Consider the following 19,184-nt stretch of genomic DNA (forward strand, 5'->3'; position numbering starts at 1 on the left):
ACGCCCACAGAACCAGTAGTAAAAAAAATTAGAACCCACCCCTGCCAGCAAGGGATGTCAAGTGAAACATGGGTAAATTCTTACTGTAACAAAAGATGCTTGTGTTCAATACTTCTCACTGAATGCAAAGCTCCAGCAGGAAAAAGGGAAAAAAATGTTTCAGATGAACTCCTGTTTGGAACAGTGGTGCAAGCACCACACGGATGAACATATCTGCAGAGAGGCCAATTGACAGCAACATGTTCCAAAAGCAAGTTTTTTATAAAGGAGCAAGCTAATAACAGTTGGAGCTGGAGGTTTGCTGCAGACCACCAAACCAATCAGAAGGGATAAATTAAGATCTATTTAGCAGATAACGGAAGCATCTAAAAGTCTTGAGGCTCCTTTTCAATACAAGGAGTATTGAAAGTCTTTTACACATACACAACAGTATCAGGTTAAGCTCTCACAATATACCTCTTCTCAATCCCTACTTGAAGGGTAGACTGAACACCAGGGTATTCCATAGGAAAGTCGTGGAGTAGACCATTTGTGGCACCTGATGGGCTTTGGTTTCTACTTGTTCAGTGTATTAGATATTGTAAAGAATCTGCAAGGCTAACTAGTGCCTATCAAGCTACTTTTTTCCTCCTGCTCCTTCTAAGGAAGTCATGATGCCTCCAGGACTCTTAGGCTCAGAACATAAAGAAGCTGCAATGCAAATATAGCAGCCTTTCCACTCTAATTATCAGTATAAATAACCTTGCACTCTTCCTGATCACATAATTAGCTTCCCATCAATAGGTTTATTGATTTCTATTTCCATCAATAATTTACTGCATGCAGCTTGGGGAGCAGGAAGTATCCCTCATTCCCACATATGAAAGCACAAATGTCAGTCTCATCATCAATCAATCTGGCAATGTTTCTTGGTGCCAGATGGGAGAAGGGAATCTATGACTAAACCTGGTTGCTAAAGAACTCATAGTTACAACCCACATAAGGAACGAAGTGCCTCTCCCACCATGGTTTCCTGGCATCCGTTGTTTATCTCTTCAGGATCTCACCTGATGGGTGGCACTAACAGACAGTTAATACCCATCCAGAGGGAAAAAAAATCATGAGACAAAGTTCATTAGAGAGTAGGAAATATTTTTTCTTCTTGTTTAATAAGAAAGTAAAGCAAGGAAATAATGTACAGTCCAGCAAAGCCTAGGAAGCATCAAAGAAAGTCCAGTTGCTGTTTGAAAAGCACCTTTGGTGCAGTCTAGCAATTACAAAGGTGTGATATAACAGAGCAATTTATACAGTCTAAGCCTCCCGTTTCAAACCAATTCCTCCCAATAGATGCACAGTGTTATCAATTCAGAGCACAGCTGGGGGAAGGGGGGGCAAGAGTGGTGGCTCCTTCCATAAGCTTCTGGGTTATGTTTTGTTTCACAGCAGGCCAGGCAGTTATTGTAAGTGCCTGTTTACTTTACTTTACTTTATTTTGGATTTATATACCGCCCTACTCCCGAAGGACTCAGGGCAGTGAACAGCCAAAGGATAAAACACACATAATACAAAATTTAAAAAACAATGTAAAAACACATTAAATAATTTGGCCCATACAAATTAAAACACCCCTATTGTTTTAAAACAAATTTAAAATTAACAATTAAAAGGAAATTAGGCCAGGCCAGCCTGTTGAAATAAAAAGGGCTTGAGGGCACGGCGGAAAGTGCGTAAATCCGGGATCCTCCGTATCTCTGGGGGGAGCTCGTTCCAAATGGCAGATGCCCCCACAGAGAAGGCTCTCCCCCTGGGGGCTGCCAGTTGACACTGTTTGACCGACGGCACCCTGAGGAGCCCCTCTCTATGGGAGCGTATGGCCTGTTAAATCTACATGTAGATTTAACTGTGAAATGTATCTTTATTATTTGCTATACTATATCATAAGAATTTTAATAGAAGAGAATATTTGTATTTCAGAGTTGAACTGTGCGGTCTTTGATGCTCTCTGAACTTTGTTGTTTTCTTGCAGATGTTTCATTATCAAGCTTCATATTTCATCAGTGATATTACCTAGTTTGTTAATGAAACATCTGCAAGAAAACAACCAAGTTCAGCGATCACCAAGGACCCCAGATACTATAGGAATTCTTTTTGAACCCTTGACTTGAGCCACACTAACTTCTGCCTGAATTTACCTAGGTTTGGTGTCTGAGTTAGCGCTTGCATACAAACTGATTGATGTCTGTGAACTACATAGGAATTGTAAGTAAGTGAAGACAAGCTTGGACTAACTTTGCTTTTTCTGGAAAGTAAGGCTGACTGATGTAACAGCAGAAAGGAAATGAAATAAGATTATTGTTTGCACAAAGGTAAAAAAAATTGGCACTACCTACAATGGACGAATGGTTGGTGGAATTTGCTGAGGTAGCTAAATTCACTTTGATCAGAGAAAAGACAATATCTAACATTCATTGCTGAGTGGAAACCCTTATGGACTTTTTGCTTGAAACAGAAAAAAATGAATTTATAATTTATGATTTTGACAATTAGACAGGATAGATCATAGAAAAAAGAGAGCTCAGCTGTGCCTTAGAGTAAGAGGTGAATTTATAATCATATTTATAATTACTGTAAAGAATATCAGAAGCTACTTCTTCCTATCTTTTTTCTTCTCTGTTTTTCTATTACTTCCCCTCTTTAACTTTTAGCAAAAGGTGTCTGGAAGTCATTTTCTGACAAAAGAGGATAGCAACATTTCAAAACTAATGTGGAAAATATAAACTATTTATTTTCTATATCAAATTCGAAATGTTGCTATTCTCTATTGCCAGAGAAAACTTCCATCTATATTTATCTGTAGTTCTGCATTAGATGAAAAATATCCTTGTGCAAGTATTTTGGGACATCAAGGCCCCATATAAAATCAGCATGCTGCCAGCTAGGAATATACTTATGGAAAACTAAATTAGTAAGTTGCGGGAGCAGATGATTGATACTCTGTGGACTCACAATGAAGTCATTCCCACCACTCCAAACAGCTGTTGGCACAGTTATATCTTCAAGTTTATAAAATGGGGGCTTGGTCTGTGGAAGAAGAGATACAAAATATGAAAAAGTCTTCAGCTTGCCTATTTCCAGATATTTCATCTGTAAGTAATACCACCATTCTCGTTCCATGCAGCCAGATCTGACAAAAATACTTATTCCTTGACAGATCCTTTTATCTTCTATGATACACAATTCATATTTTCTGACTGATAATTTACAAAGCTCTTACATTAAAGGTTTAATTAATTAGTAACTCAGGATGAATCACATCTGTATATTTTGTATCAGATCATACCAATTCAATCATTTCAAAAATTGCTGAAAAAAATATGTTGATTGATAAGTATATTTTTACAATCTATTTTGGGGTTCTTGAAAATGTGAAATTTACACACTTGTATGTAATTAAAAGGAGATTTGTATTGTGATACTTTGGTATAGAGAAATTGCATTCGTAATATTTAGTACATTACCATGTTTTCCCGAAAATAAGACCCTGTCTTATATTTTTTTGAACCCTGAAATAAGCGCTTGGCCTTATTGGCACGCGCTCAAAAGCTAGATTGGGCTTATTATAAGGGGATGTCTTATTTTGGGGAAAACAGGGTAGTAATTTAATAATTTAATACAGAGAAGCACATTTTATAATTATTCACAAGACTTCCAAGAAAGAAGTGGTGACCCAAAAAAAGAGAACCAATGACCATGGCAGAAAGAAGACTCAGCAAGTACATTGACTCTTTGATACTTCTTCTCTGGACAAGGAGAGGACATGAGGTCACCCACAAGTGCTCCAGACAGCTTTGTGGTCTTTGGCAGGTTTAGAACTCCATGAGATAAACATGGAGTTTATCTAAGTTATTAAAACTTAGAAAGCTACAAAGTAAAGGTCCAGATAAATTTGAAATTAGATTTTGGAATTAATTATAAAGAATCCTGTCTATAGAAAAAATGATTTTGTTTTGATTTTAAAAAAATACAGTAAGATTTTCAAAACTGGACACTAGAGGGAACTAAAGGGAATCAAAGATTACAATAAAAGAAGAACACATACTCAATTTACAATTACAGAATGAAGCAAAATATTTTAACATTGGACAAGAAAGGATATTTTGGAAAACTAAATCCAAAAGTTAATTTTAATAGTTTCTGCCTCTATAAACAGACTGTCTGAAAGATGCTAGGGAATAGGAACAAGTTCTCCCTGACAAAATTGAGACAGCAATGGAGGAAGATGTTACACTGGACATACAAAAGAAACTGGCTAAAAGCACTACAGCTTTAATTTAGCACATTTTTCCTCCCAGTTAGACTTTGATTAATCCAGTGCAGGGAGGAAACTGCTTTGAAACAGTATGGATGGTAGTAGCAGTATGTACAGTAGGCTGTCACCAAGATTGTGGGAAGTAGGAATATTGTGTAGGGAAGATGGCTGCCCAGAAACCACACATCTTTATGTATATATGCAAACACATATCCCATTACAAGCATTTCCTCACCATGTTGTATACAGCTTTGTTCTGGTTTCCATAGTCAAAATGTTTAAATTCATTCGATTCAAAAATCTAAATTGGGAAGAAAGAGTTGTGTATACTTAACAAACTTTCATATTTATTTTTTAAAATCTGAAATTTGAGACAAATATAAATTTTAATTATCAGGTCCTTTCTCCACTTTGCAAAAATTTTCATAAAATGGAAGATGGTCTATAAAGAATATTTGGATATCTCACTCCATTGCAAGTTACTTTCAAAGAGCCTCAAGCTATGTAGATTTAGAAGTTCCCCCACCCACTATCTCAGATGGCTTGGGTCTTTCACAGAACTCTATCAGCTCAAACCCAGCTTCTGCATCTGATTAATCAAAGACGTCATAGGCAAAACAAGTTCAATTCATTTGCCTATTATGGGGGATATTTGCTACTCACTATCCAGATGCTATGTCACTAAATTTCTCTTATGTTCCTTGATGATTCAGTGTGGGCCTGAATTGAGCTTCCTGATACCAACTGATTTTCCTGTGATCATGATTTAATTCCCATCTTTTCTTAGAACATCAAGGCAAAAAGTAAAAAATCTTGACATCTCACTCCTGGATTATATTACTATTCTGACATTCTCCTCTTTCAAGAAAATATGGCTTATCTATTTTGTCTGGGTAAGTGTCCTATGTCCCCTTTATTAAAGAAATATCTGAGTTTTGGTAGTGATGGGTATTATAACAATTTCCATTTATTATTCTCATGAGTATGCTAGAACCAGTTCAGCCTTAGATCTTCTCCTTAAATTTGCTTTGCAATATTTTGTTTATAAATATTTATATACCCCTTCCCCCATTGCATTATTGTTACATTAGCAATCCCTGGGACTTTCTAGACAATTATATTACTAATTTACTAAAATTCATACCAGAAATTCAAATAATATTTGCTTATCAATTTGATCATATAGTACATGTTGGAGGCAAGTCCTTTTTAATGGTCCTCTCACAAAAGAGACAAGTTCATTATGTCCAGGCTCAACCATCCTGGAACAAGCATTGATACATGGCAAGCTTTCAACTGGTCCATTTGACAGATAGGTTGAGCATTGTCACTTCACAAAAGTGAGCAATTACTATTATCCTTGTCCTGGTAAGTATGAATAGGCTGTTCCAGTTCTATGGGAAAACAAACTTCTAGTGGGAAGTTGGCCTTGATGGGTTAAGGCCAACATTTTAAATTGCATGCAGAAAGCTTTAGGAGGCCACTATAGGGCCTGCAATACAATTATGATGTGCTCTGATGTGTGTTGGAGAATACACTGGCTATTGCATTTTGGCCCAACTGAAGGTTCTGAGTTTGCTTTAGAGGCAGCCACATGTAGAGAACATAGTAATATTCTAGGAGAGTGATAATGGGGTATGAGTCTATGTAACAAAATACTGTCACCCTGGTAGGGTCACAACTGCCAAAGGATCCCTGGCTGCAGCTTCTATTTGCAAATCCAGGAGGATCCCAAAACAGTGACCTGCTCCCTAATGGCCATGCTTCTCCACCAAGACACACCGTTGGAGCTATTAAGTACTCCAATGGAAACAGTAACTGTGTATTGCCAGGATTAAATTTCATTCCCACCCAGAACTCAGTGGAACAAGACCGCAACAGGGTGAAGATAGAAAGCAAAGTATTATCATCCTACTAACGGGACAGGACTACAAATTACAAATCACCCTCATCCAGTGGTTTCATGGAGATATTAATCAGTGGGGGGTGGAAGACAACAAGCCCCTGTGGCATCCCATAAGTGAACAACCACTGATTTGACCTCCTTTTTCCTATTACCAGCAATTGGAATGGGCCGTAGAGGAAGATACTGTTGCAAAACAGCATCTCCAATCCCAACCCCCAAAATAGCATAGAATAATACTATGAGATCGAAAGCGCCAGAGAAGTCTAAAAGGACTTCTACTGCCCTCCAGATCTCAAGAAACTTCATTCACTAGCCTAATCAAGGTTATATCCATCCCATGCCCAGGCTCTGAATTCTGACAAGGTCTAGATCAGGGGTGTCAAACTCAAGGCCCACGGGCAAGATCTGAAGAGCTGAAGAAAGCTTCTTGGATGAAAAGTGAAACATCTTCAAAGAAAAACAAGAAAGTCCATTGCCTCTTGAAAAAAAACACCTTTGGGACAACCATGACCTGGATGACTGAGAATCTCCACAGACAAAATTAGATGTTAGTTATTTTGCATGTTGGATTCAAAGAAGTCCTTTGAAAGAGGAGATATATCACAGCTTTCTTTAAGGTGACCAGCAGCATTCCTCCCAAAAATAGGCACCGATTCTCAGATCCAGGGAACAATTCCTTTTTTTTTTTGGCTACCCAAGAACCCAGGCAGTGCAAGGGTCCAAGCACAAGTTGTAGAAAGCATCCTAGAGATCACATGACAACTTCTCTGAAGTTAGTGTAATACATGGTCACTAATGTGGGTTGATTATTAAATTATTGTGGATAAGCCCAAAGTTATGATGAAGGTCTTGAATTAGAGCCAGATTCCATCAGCAACAACACTACAGTGTTTTAACAAATAATTACAGGGTTAAGGACAGTGATCTAGACTTTAGTTTTCAAAGAAGTACTTTGGAACAGAGACTTGAGCATTCCTTTGGTGTATGCCTGATACATTTAATCAAATGGCTGCAAATAGTACCATTCTATTTTGACTTGCAAAGAAAATTGGAAAATGAAACTTTACCTGGGTCCAATGAAATATATTTTTCACAGAAGTAACATCAGGGTAAGTTCCCAAAAAAAGATCAGCTCGACTCTGGGAAAAAAGTAAATACAAAATAATTAAAAGATTTGAGAAATTGATTAAGAGATAATATACCAATTAAGCTTCTTAAAGCCAAAAAGAGAGGCAGATAGATTTCTTTAAAACCTCTGTTAAGGAGAAAGGCTATTCAATTCCTGCTGACAGTGAGCTTGAAATTTTCAAACCAAGGAACACATATTCTGTCTCATTATTGGCCAACAGCCACCAAGCAAGGTGACCACAGGAAAGGAGACGGGGGGGGGGCAAAAAATCAAGATGGCAACTGCAACTGTGCAATCAAGGCTACATAGGATTAACTAATGAAAACAAACTAATTGAAAAAGTTGGTGCATCTGCTAAATTTTGAACTGTTGTAAAAATAATAATTACTTACAGAAATAATACATACCATTATTGCAACGTTACACATAAAATTCCATATTAAAAATAAATACTTTGATTTATCTAAAGAAAAAATTCCACAATCCACTTACCACATTTATATTGTTTTTATTAAAACCCGCAACAGAGAAAATCATTTGGATGCAAATCTTGTTTAATCCTGGGTAGCTGCATAGATTGGCATTGATGTTTTTTGCTCTGTTGCTTAGAATATTAAAGTCTTTACTTCCCCATAAATACTGGAAAATACAAATACAAATATTATTGCAAAATTCTATAGAAGCACTTCTAATTGAATAGTTTATCAGTTCCTCATTTAATTCAGCAGATTCAATACCCCCATTGATTCTCTGCATTATTTTAACAATATTTTAAAATACATGCAATTTTTTTTATTCCTTACTTACGGGATTTATGTCCACTATAATTAGTGGGTATTATTTACAACATTCATTAATATAAAGCATGCCAACTATCACTCCATCCATGATAAAAATACAACACAATAATGCAACAGATGAAGCCTAACATGCACAAAACTGTTACTATGATAACAACTCATAACTCATAGACTTTCTAGAATAGTTATATTTTTAATAACAAAGGGACAAATCAAATTTCTGTGGCGAGGCTAACATGTAGGATCACTGACCCAAAACCAAGACTTGTAAGATCTGCTCTTCTCATTTTTTGAACATGGGGAACTGCAAATAGGTTTTCCTGGTGTTAGAATAAATTCTTAGTACGATCTGGGATTTCAAAAGAACATAGGAAAATTGCCAGAAGCAGAGGTGAGATTTATTTAATAGCAAGAAAGTTAGCAATCAAAGATGGCCATGAGTCACAAAGAAAAGCTAGTTACTTTTATAGAGAGGAGTGCATGAATTTGTTTAATCAGTTTTATTAAAGCATTTTAGAAGAGAAAGTGAAGTTAAACCCTGTAATTAGATCAAGCAAATATGACTTACACTGATGGGGGCAGGAAATAGGTAGATATTTAAAAATTAGTGAAAAATAACTGGATGAAAAATGGCCTTTAAAATTTTTTTACACTGTTTGTGGAAACAGCAAAGAATGGTTTTTAAATGTTTTCCAGGAATTATTTAAGAATTTGGGAATTATAAATTGGAGGGTTTTTTTTAAAGATTAAAAAAAATCTTAAAAATTCATATCATACTGTAGGTGAAGCAACTGATTTTAAAAAGCGGAGAGAGGAAAAAAATGGAGATAAAATAAATAAAAAAAATAAAAGTCTATTTCTTCAGCCGTACTTTTTTTAAAACAAATATTGTGCATGTAACTTCATGTAAAATTCTCCACCAACTTTATAAAAGACAAAATGAAGAAAGCAATGTTTTGTCTAATATTCTGTCAAGGGGAAATGAGCATCTGTAATAATGTAGGAGGGTCACTTCAAAAAGGAAGCATTTGTACAGTTTTGATAAATTCTGTCCAATTTTGTAGTCACATCTAGGTTCATTACATGATGTCTTATGCAAGAGGGGGAATTGAAGTCATTTTTTGTATTTAAATACAGAAGGGTGGAGAAAAAATCCATACAAATTCTGAGAAAATGGTGGTTGAATTTTAAATAGATATTTAAACCCTAATTCCAAATTATATGAACTGCATGAGATAATAACACATCTATATCTGTATACTGAATCAAATAGTATAAGAATGTAAACCTATGGGAAATAGAAATACCTACCGTTTTAACTTTGTTGGGAAGTAGTATGATATATTTCATCATTCCCTTGAGGTCCTTCAATGTGCTGGGAGGCGCAAGGCACATTAAAAGCTTTGTTTTCTGAGCAAGCTGTGGGAAGGTTGAAAAAGTAATAAGACCTGAAAGAAAGATAAGTTTTAAAAAATGGAAACCAAGCTAAATGTAGATCAAAACATAGTGTCAGTATTTGTATTGATATTTAAGTGATGCTGTTGCTGTACTTGTTTTGTTCCAAGATTGAGAGATACATAAAGGATAAGCTTGCAAGAAAGGGCCAGCTATCCTCTTCCTCCTATTGTTGTTTTTATAAAGGCGGCTTTCTTTTCTTTGCAGCAGAATATCTGAATTGGATTGATTTCCTTTGAAGATTGAATATTGGAAATATGAAGGAATTCTGGATTAGAAGAATCGTGAATTAATGGGATATAACAAAAACAGAACAGGATTGGAAAGGTGAGCCTATTTGCTCAAACAGATAGAGAGACGGCTAATAAAAGGATATGAGAAGGCTTTGTTTGCACCCAGGTATCTCATAGTTAAATGCTAAAGATAATTTAAAGATTATCTTTAGTAAGGACAAAGGGCCACCAAGTTCTACTTGGTTGGGAAGTTAATAGCAGAAGACCAAATGCAATGTTTGTGATTAGTCTCACAAAGCCTTGATATCCACATTTTGCTTAACTCCAAAGTTAAATTTTCAATCTCATTCTTTCCCTACATTTCTGCCATGCCTCTAACAGGCACATAAAAAGCCTATATTCATGAGTGGCTTAGTTTCTTCACTATTGCATCATCTTTCAGAAAAAAAAGAGAAATAAATCAGTTATTTGCATTTATCCTGCTATCTATCTATCTATCTATCTATCTATCTATCTATCTATCTATCTATCTATCTATCTATCTATCTCTATTTATCTATCATCTATCTACCTATCTATCTATCTATCTATCTATCTATCTATCTATCTATCTATCCTGTTCCCTATCGATTTTTCAAGAATTCAAGATAGATTTCTTGCTGTCAAAGAGACTATTATATTTTAACCTCTGTCTTATACTTTTGGCCATATATTTCACAATAGATTAGTAAATATATTGTTGATCATTAAATAGCTAGGTTTCTATACTGCTTGATTGTTAAGAAAGATGCAAAGATTGAATATGATTCATTCTTAACTTACCCATTGAAGCTCCTTGAGAATGGCCAATGTAATATAAACTATCCTGCTTTGTCTTATGTAGAATAAAGTTTATAGTTGCAGGAATATCATAAATTGCCATTTCATGAAAACTGTAATAATGGGACACAAGCAAAGACACAAAACGCTGCTGAGATTTATTCTGTATAATAAATTAAGGGTAAAAAAAAAAATCAAAGGCTGCAAGTATTTTTTTAATCTTGGCTTTATTGTTTTTTAAAAAAATAATTTAAAATGGTGAACATATCTTACACTCCTCCTCCTCCTCTTTTGCCCATAACAATACCCTGTGAGGTGAGTTGTGTTGAGAATAATTGGCCCAAAGTCACCCAGCCGGCTTTCATGGCTAAGGTGGGATTGAAACTCCCGTTTGTATGACATAGACTAGGGGTATCGCGGGCTGGATGCGTCATGCGCTGGCCACGCCTACCCCGTTTTAGCAAACAGGAAAAAAGTTGTGATAAGTCATGTGATGACGTGTCATCACAAGTTTGAAACCCCTGACATAGACAGCACAGAAGTGAAGTAAGCTAATTTTTTATTACATGTTTGACAACTTTACTTAAACTAACCTCATTAGATTTCCAAAATAGCAGCTGTCTTTTTAATTGTTTCATTATCAAATTGCTCACTTTTTAAATTTCACATGTCCGAGTCTTCCTTGTGCTGCATTTTAGCAAAAACTGGGGGCCCTAAATTCTTCTCCATGCTTTATAGGATTTGCCTTAATAATTAAGAATAAGTCAGACCAGTAAGAGAATGTATCAGTGAGGGATCAGTCTTGCTTCCATATAAGATACTATACTCTGTTCTGTTCTCTCTCCTTACTTGTTTTCCATTTGTTTTGCCAGAATTTTGTAATCGAGTTTATTGAGCCTCTATGAAGTTCTTTCTGTTTCTTTCCCTTAATCTATTTCCTCCTTAAAATGTACTTCTTCAAATAGCTGGGTTTTTTCAGGCACACCTTCCTCTTTTGTATAGATGATACAATTTTGGCTGCATAGAATTTGTTGTGGTCTTTCAAGCCAACTTTGACTACTAGTGACTACAGGTAGTCCTCAACTTATGACCACAATTGAGCCCCAAATTTTTGCTGCTAAGTGAGACATTTGCCAAGTGAGTTTGCCCCATTTTACAACCTTTCTTGACACAATTGTTAAGTGAATCACAGCAGTAATTAAATTAGTAATACAATTGTTAAGTGAACCTGGTTTCCCCATTGACTTTGCTTGTCAGAAAGACATAAAAGGTGATCATCTGACCCTCAGGATACTGCAACAGTTAAAAATAGGAGTCAGTTGCCAAGTCTCTGAACTTTGATCACGTTCCCATGGGGACACTGCAAAGGTGGTAAGTGTGAAAAACAGTCATAAGTCACTTTTTTCAGTGTTGTTGTAACATCAAACAGTCACTGAACGAACTATTGTGTTGTGGTTCGCCAGCAGCCTGCGGTGCTGGCAGCGGAGTCGGACAGCGATGAGGCTGAGGAAGAACATGGGGCAGTTCTGGAGGCTGGGGAAGGCCCGGATGAAGGCACTGTGTCGGAGGCAGAGATGGGGCCAGGGCCATCGGGGAGTGAGGTGCGGACTCCGGAGCCTCCAGAGGCTGACAGTAAAGAGGCAGAGGAACAGGAGGAGCCTGTTCCTAGTGCACGTATTAGAAGAGCTGCCAGAAGGCAGGAGCAGCTAAAGCAAAGAGGACAACTCAGGAGTAGGGCCAAGAGATGATTGGTCCCTCCCATAAGGCTTAAAAGACCAGCAACGGCTCTTGGGCTCTTTGTCAGAAAAGAACGTTGATAGTCTTGCTGCACTTATCTCTTCTGCTTCTGAACTTTTGCCAGGAGAAGCCTTTGGCAGTTTGCCTAATTATACCAAGGTTGGTGATTAGACTGAAGAATTTGTGTTATGAAGAATTTGTTTTAATTTAGTTTGGACTACGCTGAGAATGAGTTAATTCTCAGCTGTTCTAATAAAGTCTGTTTATTTTGAACTGTTTGCGTTGATTACTACCTACTTGGGCCTGGGTCACAACATGTTGTAACTGTCAAGGACTACTTGTACATGGACAATCACTACCATTTTTTTGGCAAAATTTCAGAAGTGGTTTCCCATCGAGTTCTTCCCAATGAGTTTTTGGGCCTAAGGAAGGATTAGAACAGGAGTGTCAAACTCAAGGCCCAGAGGCCAGATCCAACCTGCGGGGTACTTAGATTTGGCCCGCAGGGCCACCCTGGAAACAGCAAAGGACCAGCCTGCGATGCTTCTACCAGCAAAAATGTTTTCACTGGCAGAGGGTTGCAGGAGGCCGTGTCAGCTGAAAGCGGAGCCCGGGAACCCATTTTCATTGGCAGAGCACTCGGGCCACCACTGGTGCCCCTGACAGGAGTGAAGTTGAGCTGGCCATACCCACCTGGTCACGCCCACTCCACTCCACCCCCCCTCCCCGAGGTCAAACATAACCCTGATGCGGCCCTCAGTGAAATTGAGTTTCATACCCCTGGATTAGAATTTATGATCTTCCAGCTTCTAGTCCAGAGCTGTTCATCCCTAAACCAAGCTAGGTCCCATATACTAACTGCATTTTAATATTTAATTTGCTATTAATATACACTGAAGTTTAACACTAATTTATTGAGCCAAATAGCACTAACTTTAGCACACTTCAATGCTCTCCTCTTGGCAGTTTTCAAGGTCTGACACACACAAAAATCTCTATGAGCTGAAACTGTGCCTTTGTGGCACAGTGGTTAGAGTGCAGTACTGCAGCCTACTTCTGCTGCCTGCTGGCTGCCTGCAATTTGACAGTTCAAATCTCACCAGGCTCAAGGTTGACTCAGCCTTCCATCCTTCTGAGGTCGGTAAAATGAGAACCCAGATTGTTGGGGGCAATGTGCTGACTCTGTAAACCACTTAGAGAGGGCTGTCAAGCACTGTGAAGTGGTATATAAGTCTTAAGTGCTATTGCTAAATGCTATTATTGACACTAGGAGGCAAAGTGCTCCTATGCATCTTCAGAGTAACTGGAACATTTTTCCTTTCCTGAGAAAAAGTGCAGGCATGTGCAGTAAAGCTACTTTAAAGTGTTGCAGATAGGCACTAAATCCACATTCTGCATGCTTCAAATGGCATTTTAATGATAAAATCTAAACTGCTGATAAACCTTAATGAATAACTGATATTGAAACTGGAAGAAAATGCCTTTATGTTCCGATGGGCTCCCTAAAATAGTGTCAGAAATCCAATGAATCTGACAATTCATACTATGAATATATACAGGGAGTCCTCAACTTACAACTGTTCATTTAGTGACCATTCAAAGTTACAACAGCACTGAAAAAAGAGACTTATGACCATTTTTCACACTTACGACCTTTGCAGCATCCCCATGATCTAATTTCAGATGCTTGGCAACTGATTCATATTTTTGACCGTTGCTGTGTCCCAAGGTCATGTGATCCCCTTTTGTGACTTTCAGACAAGCAAAATCAATGTGGAAGCCAGATTCACTCAACAACCGGGTTACTAACTTATCAACTGTAATGATTCACTTAACAACTGAGGCAAGAAAGGTCATAAAATGGGGCTCACTTAACAAATGTCTCACTTAACAACAGAAATGTTGGGATCCATTGTGGTCGTAATTCAGGATTACCTTTAATACAATCTCAAAAAGATACATCTCCCATTTTACAAAACCTGACCCATTTCTCTGGCAAAAATATGCTTTTATTTAGTTATTATATAAACTGTTCTGAGCTTTACCTGAAATTCCAAAATTCTTCTTGGTCAATTGTTAAGTTCTGGTGTCTTCTAGACCAGGTAGTCCCTCTGTTATTTATTATCCAAACATCATAGCCAGCATCTGCTAGAACAAATCCCAGGCTATTGCTGGGAAGATTGAGGAGCCAACTTCTTCCTTCAGTCAGACTACCACATACCAGTAACACAACTGGTTTAGGCCCTTGAAAATAAGCAACATTAAATATTATAACATTTAAGGAACATGCTAGCAAAGAGCACTGTATTTCTATAAACATGGAACGTCATAATTCTATCTGTATGATATCTATGGAACCTTGAGGCTGAATATGAGCATAAATGTATGAAGGCTGAATGAAAAGTAATGTTTGCAATTTTATAAATTGCCAATAGAAGCTCAGATTCACTTCAATTATTGGAAAGTTGCTATGAGAAAAGTTAGAGTTGCTACTGTTTGTGAAATGGAAGCCATCGTTCGACTTTAAACAATGTGCCATGACTAAATTTTTTACTGCCAAAGGAGTCTGTTCAAATGAGATTAATAGGTTAATGCAGGTTGTTTATGATGGTTCTATCATGGTTATAGATAAAAAAAAAATGGCAAAGATGGCGAATGACAAAGAACTTATCTACACGAGCCAGAGCAATGTGGACAACTTGTGACAGCAACCATTGACTTTCACATGAGAATGGTTAATAAATTGATTAAGGACAATCAGCAGATCACTTAAAATGGACTGCTGTGAAATTTGGGATTTCATAGGAAATCCCAAATCCGGTCCACATTACTGATATTCTTCAACATTAGACAGTTTGTGCAGGATGGGTTCTTTTTTTTTTTTTATAATTTTTATTAATATATTCTATACACCAATACACAAATAAAATATACAATCCTGCCACCATGGTATAATGTGATTACATTGTCCATAAATATAAAGTCATTCCTTTATACATACATATTTGCCATCATATATATACATCATCATATATCTATTCTATCCCACCTTTTCTGGACCCAATCGTACCATAATTTCCAACTGTTATAAAATTCTAAATCTTTTTTACCATTGATCAATCTAGTTAATCTATCTGATTCCGCACACTCATTAATTTTATATATTATTTTCAAATCCATCGGTAAGTATTGATTTTTCCACTCCTGCGCATACGCTAATCTTGCTGCAGTAATAATGTGAATCAACAAGAACCATATATCTGATTTAACATTCAAAGGTTTTGCCCCCAATAGGAAAATCTCGGGCCTTAATTCCAAATTAATCTGTGTAATTTCCAAAATCCATTGCCGTATTTTTTTCCAATATTTAACCGCCTGCGGGCAGGTCCACCATTGGTGAAAATAAGTTCCATTACTGTAACCGCACTTCCAACAGCAGGCAGATGTCCTGGGAAACATTTTAGCTAGTCTCACAGAGGGGAGATGCCACCGGTAAACCATTTTATATATGTTTTCTTTGTATGAAGAAGCCATGGTTAATTTCATATTTTTCAACCAAATCTGTTCCCATTGCTGGAAGTCAAGGGGATATCCAAAATTTCACCCCCACGCTATCATACAATCCTTCACTACATCCTGTCCTATCTGCAGAGACAATAAATATGCGTAACATTTAGATAGTATCCCTTTCCCTCCTTCTAATAAGATCTTATCCAATTCTTGTCTTTTACGGTAGATTCCTTCACTATATAAATCTTTTTTATACCTGGAGTGCACTTGAGAATAAGACCACCAGTCTACCTTATATCCTTGAAGAGTTAATAATTCTCGTGACTTCGGATTACCCTGAACATCCAAAAAAACTTCATACATCAAGGTTTTCTCCCCTTTATACAATGTCGGGTAAATCTGAGCTTCCTGCACCAAAATCCAACATGGAACTTTTGAATATACTCTTCTTCTAACCTTTTCCCAAGTGTACCCAAGCGTCCTACATAAATAGTGATCATCAAAGTGTCTAGGGCGGCTGGATGCTCCCGGCCATAGAAAATAGTGCCAGCCATGTTGAAGACTGGCTCCTTCAAATGTCAAAAGTTGTCTCTTTTGTAGGATCATCCATTCTTTCACCCAAATCAAGTTCGCTGCTTGGTGATAGATCTCCCAATTTGGGAGTCCAAATCCTCCTCTATTTTTGGGTTCTTGTAACATTTTAAGTCTAATCCACGGCCTCTTTCCCTGCCAGATAAATTTAGATATACTCTTATCCAAATTTATAAAAAACTCTTTATTCAACCTTACCGGGGCTGTTTGGAATAGAAATAACCATTTGGGTAACACGCACATCTTAATGGTTGCCACCCTTCCCAAAATTGATAGCTGGAGATTTTTCCATCTTTCTAGATCTCTGAGAATCTGGTTGTAAAGAGGAAGATAGTTATCCTCCTTTATGGAGGAGCATCTGGCAGTCAACCATATACCCAGATACTTAATTTTATTTGTTATTCTTAAACCCATTAACTGCTCCAGCTGTTGCCTTTGCATCTGAGTCATATTTTTCGCTAGGATTTTAGTTTTTTCTTCATTCATCAGTAATCCTGCTACCTTCCCATACTCTCTAATCAAGCGTAATAATTTCACGCCCGAGTCCAGTGGTTGATCCAAGATAAATACAAGATCGTCTGCATAAACCTGGACTTTAACTTCCTCCTGCCTAATCTTCATTCCTCTTATTTCCATGTTTCCTCTCACTTCTCTAAGCAGGGGCTCTAAAGTTAATACAACTAACAATGGGGAAAGGGGACATCCCTGTCTTGTACCTCTACGAATTTGAGTTATCTCTGGCTTCTCTCCATCTATGAGAACTCTTGCAGTCTGCTCCCGGTAGATAGCTCGAATTGCCTGAATAAAATTCCCACCAAACTCCATATATTCCAATTGAGAAATCATAAATTCCCAACTGATTCTGTCAAACGCCTTTTGAGCGTCAACAAAAATTAAAGCTAATTGTTTATCCGGGCGATTTTCGAAAAATTCTAGTGTATTCATGATAATTCTAAGATTATTTCGTAGATATCTATAAGGAAGGAAGCCGTTTTGGTCTGAATGAATGAATTGGTTAAGGGAGCAGCTAAGCCTGGCTGCAAGAACCCCCGCAAATATCTTATAATCGGAATTTAGTAATGATATAGGTCTATAATTCTTAATAAGAGATAGATCAGTTCCTTCTTTTGGGATAATAGAAATATAAGCCTCAGTCCAAGATACTGGAACCTGAGCCTCTTTCATAACCGCATTGAATAAATCCGTCATGTGTCTTCCTACCACGTCAAACACTATTTTGTATAATTCAACTGGAAGGCCATCTCTACCTGGGGTTTTGCCATTCGCCTGTGCTTTCATAACTGTCTCTACTTCCTCCATCGTAAATTCCACATTAAGAATTTCCTTCATTGTTTCTGAGACTTTAGGCAAGTCTGCCTTTTCCAAATATTTCCGAATTTCATAAATATTTTCCTCTCCTTTCTGATAAAGCTGTGTGAAAAAATCCTGAGCTACCATTCTCTTGCCTTCCTTAGTTCAATGAAGATTCCCAATTACATCTTTCAGCCCTTCTATTCTCCGTTGTTCCTGCTCCTTTCTAAGCCGGTAAGCCAACCATCTTCCTGTTTTATTTGCCCTTTCAAAAAAATTTTGTTTAGTCCACTTTATTTTATTTGCTAATTCCTCTTGATCTAATAATTTAATCTGGTGTTGCCAGTAATCCCTTTCCTCTATCAATGTTGTCTGGGTTAATCCATTTTGCATCCTTTCTTCCACCCGTTGTAATTTATTCAAGAGGTTGTCTTGGTGTTTCTTACCCACCCTACGTTTATCAATCATATATTTGATTAACCATCCCCTCATCACTGCCTTAACCGTATCCCATGTATTGTATATTGAAGTATCCTCTTTCTTATTTTCCTGGAAAAAAAGATATAACTCCTTCTTAAATTTACTCATAAATTCTTCATCTTTCAGAATACCTATATTCATTCTCCATCTACCCTTCCTACAATGTGGGATCTTCCAAGTTACCATTAGCGGGTTATGGTCTGCCCACTGGTTGGGCCCTATTTCCACTTCCGAGACCAACCCCCTCAACTCAAGAGACATCCATATCATATCTATTCGGGTCTACGAGTGGTGTCTGAGAGAGAAATAAGTATATTGATTTTTATTGGGATTTCTCAACCTCCATATATCCTGTAATCCAAATTCCTCCCTTAAATCATTACATATTTTTGGTAATGTTCTCTTAAGAGAAGCCGTCCCTGGATCCGGCAATATTGGCCAACTATCATCCTGTCTCCAACCTTCGCATTATGGCGAAGGTTGTTGAGAGTGTGGTCGCGCGACAGTTTCCACAATTCCTGGAGGAAACATCTTATCTAGATCCGTTCCAGTTGGGTTTCAGGTCTGGGCACAGCACAGAAACGGCATTGGTCACGTTGGTTGATGATCTCTAGAGGGCTCGGGACAGGGGTTGCTCCTCTGTTCTGGTCCCGTTAGATCTCTCAGTGGCTTTTGATACCATCAACCATGGTATCATGCTGCACCGGCTGGAAGAGTTGAGGGTGGGAGGCACCATTTTGCGGTGGTTCTCCTCCTTTCTCTCCAACCGGTCGCAGTTTGTGTTGGCAGGGGGGCAGAGGTCGACCTCGAGGCCTCTCATCTGTGGAGTGCCGCAGGGGTCGGTCCTCTCACCCCTTCTGTTCAACATTTATGTGAAGCCGCTGGGCGAGATCATCCGTGGCTTCGGGGTGAAATACCACCAGTA

General features: G+C 37.7%; 1 protein-coding gene across 1 annotated transcript in view; it reads right to left on the reverse strand.

Moving 5' to 3' along the window:
- Window positions 1-2,826: 2,826 nt before the first annotated feature.
- LOC139317941 (lipase member M-like) overlaps window positions 2,827-19,184 on the reverse strand; it is a 29,350-nt gene continuing 12,992 nt past the window's right edge. Inside the window, exons 3-9 of the mRNA XM_070945122.1 lie at window positions 14,413-14,611; window positions 10,634-10,743; window positions 9,435-9,571; window positions 7,816-7,962; window positions 7,262-7,333; window positions 4,524-4,589; window positions 2,827-3,060 (exon numbers count right to left, since the gene is read on the reverse strand). Of these exons, the coding sequence (XP_070801223.1) occupies window positions 2,827-3,060; window positions 4,524-4,589; window positions 7,262-7,333; window positions 7,816-7,962; window positions 9,435-9,571; window positions 10,634-10,743; window positions 14,413-14,611 (965 nt within the window). The remainder of the gene's footprint in view (window positions 3,061-4,523; window positions 4,590-7,261; window positions 7,334-7,815; window positions 7,963-9,434; window positions 9,572-10,633; window positions 10,744-14,412; window positions 14,612-19,184) is intronic.

This window comes from Pituophis catenifer, unplaced genomic scaffold, assembly GCF_029215685.1.
Source record: "Pituophis catenifer annectens isolate HBS135680 unplaced genomic scaffold, rPitCat1.0.hap2 SCAF_6, whole genome shotgun sequence".
NCBI classification, from domain to species: domain Eukaryota; kingdom Metazoa; phylum Chordata; class Lepidosauria; order Squamata; family Colubridae; genus Pituophis; species Pituophis catenifer.